This window comes from Anabrus simplex, chromosome 2 (genome assembly GCF_040414725.1).
Source record: "Anabrus simplex isolate iqAnaSimp1 chromosome 2, ASM4041472v1, whole genome shotgun sequence".
NCBI lineage: Eukaryota > Metazoa > Arthropoda > Insecta > Orthoptera > Tettigoniidae > Anabrus > Anabrus simplex.
This window is the reverse complement of record NC_090266.1, coordinates 1,087,849,959-1,087,862,559: the sequence shown is the minus strand read 5'-3', so window position 1 is coordinate 1,087,862,559 and position 12,601 is coordinate 1,087,849,959. Positions and strand designations below refer to the sequence as shown.

At 38.2% G+C, this 12,601-nt stretch overlaps 1 protein-coding gene across 1 annotated transcript in view; it reads right to left on the bottom strand.

The window, feature by feature from the left end:
• Positions 1-12,601, bottom strand: part of LOC136864712 (peroxisomal acyl-coenzyme A oxidase 3) — a 297,560-nt gene that overhangs the window by 273,557 nt on the left and 11,402 nt on the right. Inside the window, exon 2 of the mRNA XM_067142046.2 lies at positions 7,709-7,861. Within this exon, the coding sequence (XP_066998147.2) occupies positions 7,709-7,843 (135 nt within the window). The 5' untranslated portion in view covers positions 7,844-7,861. The remainder of the gene's footprint in view (positions 1-7,708; positions 7,862-12,601) is intronic.

Genomic DNA, 12,601 nt, shown 5'->3' with positions numbered 1-12,601 from the left:
TTATTCTATTAAAAAGTCACGAAAAGCCCTGCCACTACCGAAATCGCCTGTGCTCTTGTCCATTCCTGACAGACTGGAGTGCGTGACTGGCAGCTGGAATTGTGTCTAAGAAAACACCCCACATGCCTGTCGCTGGCGGCTGCTGTTGCCAACGTGTATGGAGACTCCAGCCGCGTTGCTCTGACCGCTGTGGTGGCTATTACAAGTAACTAATCTCATGTTTGTTCCATATTGAAGATAGCAATAATAAGATTCTATCAGAATAAAATTTATTGTGGTGGCTATTGTCGCACCTTAACTCAAGTCAGTGAGGGAAACAACTTGTGCAGCAAATCAAATCACTGTCTAAAGGTAACGACGTAGCCAGTGACCAGCAAGGCTTCATACTTGCTGAGAGTAGTTCACCAATAGCCACATTCAGAAATATGGCGTTAGTTACACTGTTAGAAAAAATACCTTAATCGTAAAATGTGAATAAAAGCATAAATTTATAACACAGAAGCATATTATATTTTACAGAGTAGCAAATATTGCCAATTTATGTGCTTATTATGGATTTTAAAAATATTTGGAGGCTCCAATACAGGATGAAAGTCCATTTCCCACATTTTTCAGGAGATGAGAAACAAGTTTTACACACACTACAGCCTTTTATTTCTGCAATAAAATTATCATAACATTACATAACAAAACAATAAAACAGGCAGAAGACAGACAACACATTTAAAAGGAACTTATCTGTATTACAAGGTTTATTTTTTAAGAAAAGTACATCAGCAGTTGCCCACTAACACCCCTTGCAGAGATAGTGCACAAACTCATCTTTCCAAAAAATGGACTTAATGATACTTTGCATTAGGCCCTCAATTTATTTACATCTAAAAAATGCTTGAACCTGCATGTCAGCTATTTTTCAATGATCAATTTATTTAACATTTTTTTTATTCATACTGTCTGTCATTAGCACTACCATCCTAGATAATTACACTCCATTGTTGAAATCATCTGTACCAGGAAAATGTCTCCGAGCATTACTACAATCGTGGACATGTGGGACCTGAAAATGACATCTACTTACATAAGGGAAGAGTAGGCAAACATTGCACCAAATGCTATCCTAATCAGAAATATGATAGACTTATCTCGATTAAAGATGGGGAGCCTCAGGACATGGAATATCTACTACAGTTCGTTCGTCAGGAACACTTCAGGTTTTATAGAACAACTCTCTTTTGTTGGAAAATTACTGTGACGAACCGGTACATAAAAATGTATTGCGCCACCAGACGGCCCATTTATTCGCATGTATGTTTGGTCCTCGTACAGTTTATTCACTATTTATAGCAAAGATAGAGGTAAACGTTTCAACTTGGTGCTAATTACGTACGGTTCTCACAAGATGATAAATTATTTTCTTAACCTAATAGGCAGCTATAGTCTTGAAGCTTAGGTGTATCGTGGTTGAAACATTCTACATTTTTGTTATATCTGCATCGGGTACACTGTAGATTGGTTTAGAATCTTAGATTAAGAGTACAGTGACCACGTATTCCTTTCATCTGAATAAAACTTGAGATACATTCCTCAGTTAAATTGACCACTATTGCTTGATAGCACTCTTGAAAACAATTTATTAAAATTAATATCCAAAGTAAATAAGTCCAAATTCATTTTTGTTATTTTTAACTTCCCTTTCCCTAAACTAAATGGTGGACGATATGTTGTAGTGCGCCAGAAAATTAAAATTTTGGCACAGTTATAGCTCTTGACCTGCAACCGATGGAGAAATTCCAAAGAGTTCCAATGTTTAACTTTTTACCTCCAAAAATAATTAAGAAGTGGAGGCAATTTTCATGATGGTGCAGCCCATCGTTTCAAGGTTTTTTTGGTTAAACAGTATCGCCAAATGGACAAGATACTCGGAACCCATCATGAATGGATCCCTTATGCCTTAGACAGAGCTGCATTTTCACATTTTACGTCCATTTTTTATATCTTCCATAATTAATTTTACTGTTTTACACACTTACAAGACCGATAGAATCATGAAATTCGGCAGGCACATTGGAACATCCGTGGGTCATATGTGAGCAAAATGCATGATTCTAGCACCATGTAAGAATGGAAAATGAAAATATGTTTTAAAGTGAAATAAGATTTGGGTTTTATGCTTGGGGATGCACAATAGGAATAATAAACTTTGTAAATTGTATTAAAACATATAAAAGAAAAATATGTAATTACATAAAAGTCCAGTCCCTAGTTATGATATGCATCAACGAATCCAGAATGAAGTCTGCAAAGTTGCCATCTCACTCACGATGCCCTTTATATGGCGCCCTTCACAATTAATTTCCAAATTCAATTTTAATTAATATTTGACAACAATCCTTTTGAATAGGATTCCAAATGTTAGTCTTAAAAGCACCATCCTCGAGCTCAGGAAATATGTTATGCCCATGCCTCCAAACACAAAGAGCATTGAGCCCATTAAGCCATAAATCTGATCTAGGCCTACCTGACTCGTGCCCGCAATTAGTGAAAGAATGGAACAAAGGTTCAGAAAGGGAACCACTCGACATGGCTGTAGCTGAGACAAGAGAAAATCCCTCACAAACCTCTCACTGCAGTGGGGCTAGCACCAGGTATAACACTCTCCCTACTCACAAAGCTAAGTATAGCAGCATTTTTGATCTACAAAACACGATGGCTTCCTTACGATTCAATTTATTACAGTGCCATAAACTACCTATCATGACAGAGTTTCACCAAGACGACAATGGGAAAACAAATTTGCCCACAAAGTAACTTTAATCCCAAGAAAGCTGTGCTGCAAACAATGAACATGGTTAGATGCAGCAGCACTACATTTGAACATACATACAGATCATGTAACAGAAAGAGAGATGCATCACTCCTATATACAAAATAGCCCACAACTGAGAAAACAACTCAAAGAGATAATGAAGGTTCTTCATATGCAGTTAACATAAAGGCCGGTCTCCACTGATTAACATTTAACAACAACACGTTAAATGTTAAAAGTGTTCAATGTTAACTGGTGACACCATCAACATGTTAAATGTTGAATACTGTTTCATTTAACATCATGTCCACACTTAATAAACATGTTAAACTTGACTTTCTTTGTTTATATATAGGTAGTTCATCATATCAATTTGCGGTAATACATTTAGGTGGTGTCTAGTATTTTCAAGCAAGGGCAATGGACTCAAATGAAGAGGATGTGGCCTTTGTTATTGCCACTGTTGCTTCTTGTTATGATTTAGGAATGCAGTTTTATTAGACACATTTCCTCCCCTCATACTGCTCATTGCTTCAAAAGCAAACCTCTATGAACTATAAACTTCGCCAGCTCCCACCCCCCGACCTCAGACTTTTCTGAATTTTTTGCAATACTTGACTGAACTGGGAGCGGAGGGACGCTAGGTTTTTTCGATGCACTCGCGGGAATAATTATAGATAATTTTTTTTGCTAGGGGCTCACATGAGCCCCAGACGTACTCTCATCGGTACACAACCTCCACAGCAACAACAATAACAACCATATAACGTGCATAGACGAGAGAAGTGTCACCACCAACTGCTCTAAAATTAAACCCTATCTTGCTGTATATATAAATCTTACCTGACTACATCAACAGTTGAATTGCACAGTACTCAATTTTCAAATTTTACTGATAAGAGTTCTTATAACATACCAATACAAAGTATATCAGCCATAGAACATTCTCGATATTCAACTTAATCAACACAAGAACTACAAGAGGATTGAAGAATGAATGCAACGCAACATGAACTCAAATTTTAATAGACGTTTTTAAAATATACCATGTTTTAATGTGTTTAATGTGCTATATTTTTTAGTGTCTTATGATGTGGCATATATATTTTAATGTGTTTATGTACTCATGTCCATGCTCAATCAATAGGTTTTAGTTTATTCTAACCATCACCACTTTTAATCAGAGATATTTTAACGCAACATACTGCAATATATTTTACTTCCATTTTTTATCAGACATCCGGATGCTCTTACGTAACATCTTTGTAATTTTGTCCTATGACTGTAAATTTGTGTGCTAGCTGATGATGGCCAAGATAGGTCGAAACCGGTACTAGTGCAATAATTCATTCACAATAAATGTATTGATCGGTGGAACATTTTTCTTGTCTATTACATAGGGGCTTTACGTCGCACCGACACAGATAGGTCTTATGGCGACGATGGAATAGGAATGGCCTAGGAGTTGGAAGGAAGCGGTCGTGGCCTTAATTAAGGTACAGCCCCAGCATTTGCCTGGTGTGAAAATGGGAAACCACGGAAAACCATCTTCAGGGCTGCCGACAGTGGGATTCGAACCCCCTATCTCCCGGATGCAAGCTCACAGCCGCGCGCCTCTACGCGCACGGCCAACTCGCCCGGTATATAGATAATTTAGAGTTCCGGGAAACTGTCGGCTTTCTTCACTTTATCTCTATATTCCTTTGATGAGACATCCCACAAACATTATGTCATTAATTAAGTCCAAAGTAATCTTGCTCCACTTCATTTCTGACTATAAATTTTAGTATAGTGCAGAGAGAACGACACGCATGCACGTACCGGTACTGTATTTGTAGCTTATAACAAAGCGAATGAGTGTTGCAGAGTGTTGTAACTATAATCCTACTTCACGAGAAGCACGTTGTTTGTGTCGTTTGGCTATCTGTTGACATGGAAACGGCAAGGAAGTTCCCGAAGCTGTGCCAACATCTCACGAACAACAAATTGACTTGACATGTTTTCCACTTGGAGCGGAAAACACGCCAACATGTTAAAAGTGTTAACCTCAACATTCTGAGTTAACATGCAAAGTCAACTGGAAGACACAATCACAATATACATGTCAATTGCAACATGTTAAATTTAACATGTTGGTGTTAAATATTAATCAGTGGAGACCGGCCTTAAGGAAATAAATCCTGCGAGAGTACATTCTACTTTACTTGACAATAACAGCTGTTACTCTGTTAAATTAATCAGTTAATTAGCAAAATAAATTCTATTTTGATAGCAAAGCAGCATCACAGGATATCATTCGTGTCATTTACATGAGTATATTCAAGTTACTTTTGTCTGTCATACTTCCTTTACGAGAGGCCTTAACACCCAAATGTCCCAAATGTTTGTATTTTACATTTATTTTTTCTTCTATTGTTTACCTTGAATATTATTTAAAATGGTAATAATATTCATATAAAGGCAGAAATCGCCCATACTTACCAAGATCCCGCCGTTATATAACTTCATTCTATTGTTCAACAGAGTTTGATAAATTGTATGGAGTGTCTGGGGATTGTGAAGTCTTACAGGTGCTTTGTAATAGTTCAGCAACACCAAACTGGGAATTAGATATATAAGGTAGAAGATTATACTCTGCTCGAAAAAAAAAAAGGTAGGTACCAATGAAAGAATTTTGGGCGCCATGATGACCTAATGCCTGGGGTGTGTCATGCCCTCCTCTAGACTCTCGACATTACCTGTCTGAGGTGCATATACTTGGATAAAATCCTTCAAACCACTCTCCAAGCCAAATCTGATTTTTATGATTGTCATTTATCTGACAGACTGTCACTATGTATTGTCTTCCCTCACAACGAAACCTACTCCATTCATGCAGCTCACATCTCCACCCCAAAACAATTAGAATCCCTTCCTCAATCCCTTCTGTACCTTTCCTTGCCACCGAGTTTCACTCAGTCCTTACCATGTATTATTAGTTCCTCTATCTAAATGGTTGCAATCTTAGTCACTGGTTGCCCACTTTTCACAGCTCCCCCAGAACCAGAACACCAGGAACTGAGCGTCACTTTTGGGTGACTCCTTAACCATTTCTGAGGCTGCAACTCGCACTCAATCATTTTATATATTATTAGTACAATTGGCTTGTCACCCCCAAAGGAATTTTATTCCTACTGTCAGGGTTGTTTCAGGCTGCCCCTAATATGGGAAACAGATGCCTTTTACAGCCACCACTAACATGGAGTAAAAACGCTGCTAGATTGACTCTTATTAATCCACAAGTCCAGAACTGCCTCTTCCGCCATCTCCACCGTATAAAAGTCCACCTTCTCCACTGTAGATGCTTTTGAGTTCTTCACTTGTAACCCCAAGCTGGGACCCTTAGCAGATGTTGCACACCAAGTCAGTGTGCTCTGGGACTCGCATAAGCAGGGGCGCCACTCCCTGGTAGGACTGCCTCCAAAAAGGATTCCTACCTGTTCTGTGCTATTTATTGATGCCAAATCATCAGCCACAAAAGCTGGTTTAATCGTCAACAGATCTACAACACAGGCTGGTTGAATCCTCAACAGATCTACAATCACCAGTTGCAAGCCACTCCCATGATGGTGTGAATGTGTTGCACATAGGGTTGGTTTGATGTGTATTTCAGTGCTATTGGCAGACTGATATGTAACAACACTGTCTGACTCTGAAGAGAGTACTGGCCTTCACTGCACAACCTTGGAGGGATTGCAACATAGTAAAATCGGCTGTGTTGACTGAGTATCCAGCCTAATGACTTCTCAAGAACTTCCACCAAAATGTTGTGATTTTATTTCTCCTTCACTAATTAAGATAGGAATTTTAAAAAATTGAAGTTGTTTTCTTAGAATACCATCTTCCACCACCAGTTTAACAGACTTCATGTATTTCAATTACACCCTGTATTTTTCTGAACACTAATGGCATCGACAAAAGGCGTTGTTGTTTGGGTCATCAGTCTATAGACGGGTTCGATGCTGCAGCCCCCCATGCCATCTTATCCTGTGTAATATGCACCAAATATCTTATTAAATCTTGTGGAATGATTGCCTTATAGAATCTAATTAACATCCTAGAACATAGAAAGTGAAGGGCTATAATTATACTAATTAAGTTCACCGTGCATAAACAAAGTTTAAACCTGGGAAAGAGAAATATATGTCACTCTTTTAACAATTTCCTTCTCTTAACCAAGTTTTCAACACTGAATTTTTTCCCCACTATTTATAACAGTATCCCATATCGAACACTGTGCTGCATTTCCTATCTCTATGAACAGGTAGTCATTCTCCCATGTGGGGTCATAAATCATAATACGAACCAGACAGTCATTTTGACATTACTCACACTTTGGGGATGACCCCACCCTGTATTCACGAACAACTGCAATGGCCTAGCCAGCCCTGCGCTGCGACATTACAGTCACGCTCATCATTCATCAGTCTTCACTCCAGCCTCTAAGCTACGCTGGCTCTGAGAGCACTCTCGACCTACCTGTGCACAAAAGCACTAGACAGTCTAAGGAGGATCACCATCTGACAGCACATTCATGGGCTTCCACAGTTGAGAAGGAGCAGCAAAACTGAACTAGTGTGTATATATAACAATGTTTGATACAAATAGCACAATTACAGCTATATTTTATGAATTACAACTAGTACATTGCCCACCAGATTGTTTACAATAGTATTTTATCTTGCTAAAAGAACACAATATTCAAAAGGTATTACCTTAAAGAATTTTAATAAAAATAATAACTGAATCTGCCAGATTTTTTGTTGTTTAGACAAAAGAAGGTATCAAGTCTTTTCAAATACATTGCATATAATAAAACACATTAATTCATCTACATGTGAGACTTGAAAGGAAGAAATATACCTTAAGTTTCAGCATCTCAGGGTCTTCAAACACAAGTTTCAGTTTTTTCCAATCATATGATGCTTTCTTCCTGTATTCATCTAATGGTCCAGATGGTAGATTTGGTATGAAGTCTACATCCACGTTGGATGCCATGCTTCATGCAGCTTGCCACTAAAATATAAATTGAAGAACAGACCTTAAGAATCATTGCATTTTTTTGGATTCAGCAATGTATTTGTACAGCAGAAAATTAAATGAAGCTGGTTTAGATAATGAAGAGCATGCTAAGTACTTTCCAATCAGAGTAAAGTAGTAATTACACCAGTTCTGAAAGAAAGAAGAAACTGAAAAAAATGCACCTATTTTATTTGTATGCAGGCATAGTGGAAGGAAGATCAACTTAAATAAGTCAAATGTAAACAATTTCAAAAACCTCACATGAACTGGCTGGGATTCAAGCCATGGCCATGTTGGTGAGAAGCTACTGACTACCATTCAGCAATCACACCCCTCACATAAGTTATTTTTAGATCATTGAATAAGGAAACTCTGTGTGTGTGTGTGTGTGTGTGTGTGTGTGTGTGTGTGTGTGTGTGTGCGCGTGCGTGCGTGCGTGCGTGCGTGTTGAAAAAAATGTTTTACTACCTCTTTAATTATACATGCTCAGATTCAACTAGGTAGTCATCCAACAGCTTCTGCTGTTTGAAACCACAGTTCAATAAGATGAATACTGTCACACATACAGGTCACAGCAATGAGCTAAGAATGAAACTTCTTGTCACACAGTTCACACAGCAGAAGTTCAGTCTGAAAATCTTCTGCATTAGAAATATTATCAACAGATTTTTACTTTACGGTGTTTATAGAGGAACTATTACTGATGATTTTAGGGATAAAAACAACATTATAAGCTTTCAATAATGTTAAAAGGTAGAAATTTAAGCTGAAATAAAGTAATGGACAAGCTAAGCACTTGCATATGATCAATCACCACTGATCTGCAGAGAAGACCTCCATTCGTAACAGTCTTAAAATTAAAAAGGACTGGGAACAACAGCTCTCAACTTAGGTTATTCAAGTGTAGCGAGTAAATTGATCTCCAGAGGAGGGATGTATTATTGGAATTTACATTTTTTTTGATTATCGTCTCCAAAATTAAACATGTTCATTTATATTTAATTATACTAATGTTAAACTATGGTTAAATGTCAAATGAAAGAAAATTCAAGAAAAATTAAAATGCAAGCACCTCACATTCAAAGTTCATGGGACAAAAAATTAGTCACTCCTGGAGAAATCATTGCAAGCATCATCTAATACTGTGCAACTCCATCTCTGGACTTGATAACTGCCTGGATTCTGTTAGGAAGAGAGTTCACAAGGTTGTAGAGGTACGTTACATCTAGGTTAAGCCACTCGCTGAGGATCTGATCGCGCAATTCCACCAAATTGCGGGGATGCTGATGTCTGCATTTTACCCGCTGTTCCAACCTGTCGCACAGATTTTCAATGGGGTTCATGTCAGGTGATTTTGCAGGCCAATCGAGATGTAATAGGGTGGGGGAGTGTTCATAAAACCAGTCAGATATGAGGCCAGCCCGATGAACTTTGGTGTTGTCATCTTGAAAAAATCGGGGTATCAACAGTATACTCATCATGCAGATGTTGACGGAAAGGCAACACCTGATCATCCAGAATGTTTAAATAAACATGCTGGTTCATGTTAGTGGTCACCTCAGTGACTGGGCCCAATCCATGAAACAAAAAACACCCCCAGAACATCACGGACCCACCTCTGGCTTGAACCTGACCTCGTACCCATCCAGGATGAAACGCTTCACTTGGACTTCGGTGCACTCAATGACGTGCATCATTGGAATACAGCAAAAAATGTGATTCATCAGAACACACTATGTTCCACCAGTCAGCTACTGTCCACGTTCGACAATTTCCAGCCCAGTGAAGACGCGCAGCTTTATGTGCCTGTGTGAGCAATGGGCTCTTGCGAGGTGACCGACTCCAGTGTTCACTGCATTCAGTTCCCGTCACAATATTCTCTTGCTAAGAGGTTGGGATAGGCCTTCATTCACTGACTGCAGCAATTTCTGTCAGGTTTGGAAGCAATTTTGATTCACAAGCCGTGAAAAGCATCTCCGGTCCCTCTGTCGGGATCTTTTTCCTACCACAATTCTGATGATTTGTTTCGTGGCCACGTGTAGTACAGCACTAATTGTAGACACACTGAACAGTCTGTTGCAAAACACCAACAAATCCAGCAACTTCAAGTACCGTATGGCCATGGGCATGGCCAAATACGATTGCCCCTTTTTGCCAATCTGACACCATCCTTACATCTATCGATGTTGATGTACACTGTCTGCTTGATACATTAATGTCTTACTGATCACTACTGCCTTATGCTCATGTAGAGGCAGTGCACATCCAGATGAGTACTGGGACTCATTCGCTGCACCATCTGTACAGGCTTAACTATCTATCAGCGCATGCACACTAGGGTGACTAATTTTTTGTCTTGTGAGCTTATATTACTTACGGCTTAGTGAAATTCTTTGACAACACTGTCATTGAGCCATAATCTGTAGGTAGTTCAACGCAATTATACATAATTTATTGATGTTAGATTCAAGAGAAACTGGTTCATCAAGAGACTTGAAAGCACATCTAGCAGATTTTCAAACAGATTTACAAAATGGGATTTTATGTGTCAATGGATCAGCTGCTAAACTTGATTCTCAAGCTTCTAGTTTTATGTGACTGTTGATATTGTAGAGCCACAGTACCTCCCATTTTATGAGGCATCTGAACCACAGGGATGTAACTTTTCTTTCAAAAATCCCATATGCATTGGACAAGATTCAAACCACAGTCACCTTGGGGAGAATCCAGTGACGATGCCACTCCCCATTTATTAAGTGATGTCCCACAGAATAAAATAAGGTGATGGTGGGGGAATGGTTGATCAGAAATACAACAGAATTATTCAGAATTATACTAGGAAGAAGAATATACTCCTGACACTGAACGTACACCCATGCGGCAGCTTCTGATCCCAAAACTTGGCCCGCCCAAGTGATAATGAGGGTTGTCAGTTGGCCCGTCCTGGTGATAATGAGGGTTGTCAGTCAGATTCTTTCCTCTGGACACAAGGGGTGCGTGTCGTTTAAAAGGCAAGTGAGCACTGTCAAGAGCAAGGTTGTCATACTTTGCATCGATTATTTAAATATGTTACCATTTAATTTATTCTTAAGACAATATAAAAATAAAAACCCGATCATGAACCATAGCCCAACCCGATATTGCAGAATATTTTGTTTCGTGCATAACCTGTGCAGTGGTCGCAGATGTTAGAACAAAGAAAGAAAGAAAGAAAACAGAAGGAATTGGCAAATAAACTCGAGAAAGAACTTTCAAATAGCCGTAAGTGATTGCCATCAGCTATTTTAAATACAAATAGCAGGACTCCCTAAATACTATGCTTGAATTCATACCAAAGTAAACCTAATGGAAACTAAAAAGGGGAGTCCACCTATTCAATACAACACAATGTTATAAGATGAATTATAACATTTTATTATTAAAGGGACCGGTTTCGATGCTAGTGTGCATCATCTTCAGCCACAAAATTTGAAAAACATACGACAACTTACGGTTGCAAAAACAATGCATAAAAGTGTACACTAGTCGTATAATTTACAAAAAAAACATGAGCCATGAACATTAACTTGTAACATTAACCTAAAAGTATACCTATTAAAATATTACTTTTATGCAGCTATTATTTAGAAATGCATTTATTTCTGCTTCCCCCATTTGGAGGCTGCCAAAAAGACAAAGCTTACATAAAAATTTTGATTAGTAATTACAAGGACCATTTAAAATGTGTCTATAAATAGGTATACTACAGTAAAGCCTAATAATAAAAAATTGTATCAGTCAATAGTTATGAAATCCATGAGAAATTCCTCATAGGACAAAGATATAACTAGTAGTATAGTAAAGGAAAAGTAAAATCACGAATCATGGACTGGAATAATAATAATAATAATAATAATAATAATAATAATAATAATAATAATAATAATAATAATAATAAACATTGCCTACACTGTTCTTCGTAACGTATTCGTATGCATTACATATCAGCCGCTGACTTTGCTTATTTAAAGTTTTAGCCTTTCTTTTCTTCGCAGTACTACTACTACTACTTGCTTGAATATAACTCGTGGGCATGGAACCACTGCTACTCTGTCGAGTATCACTTGCGGGCACTGAACCGGTATTATTTGTTTGTGTGCACTGGCAGATTTAATTCAAGATCTTTTGGTGCATTAATTTCCAAGTTTGATTCCCACGGCCTCCACATCATTGCATAAAGCTATGTGAAAAGCAATACACTTCACAAATATTAATTAACTAGCAAGATACCCTGCTTCGCTACGGTATTATACTGAAATTTATAATTGAATGCTTAATGTTTTATATATAATCCTCCGAAATTCGCGATCTGACTTGTTTTCTGAGAGATTATGGCAAACTTCCTCCCATTTTTCAATCTTTCTTTCCAGCAATCGATTTCGTACTTCCCGAGCTAGGTCCAGGTATTCCGCGCGGTCAGTTGGATCACTAAATCTTTGCCACCTTTTCCTATAAGCATTTTTAATATGGATCAAATCCTGAAGGAGATCTGGCGTGGTGTCGTCTTGGGTGCCTTGGCGGTACGGAACCCGCGGCCGGACTGTATTTGTAGTCATTACCAGGGCAGGACCCGTTTCCAGCGCGGTCCACACAATTTGACGACGGGCCAGAACATTATTATTATTATTATTATTATTATTATTATTATTATTATTATTATTATTATTATTAGATGTTCTGGACCCCACAGCAAGA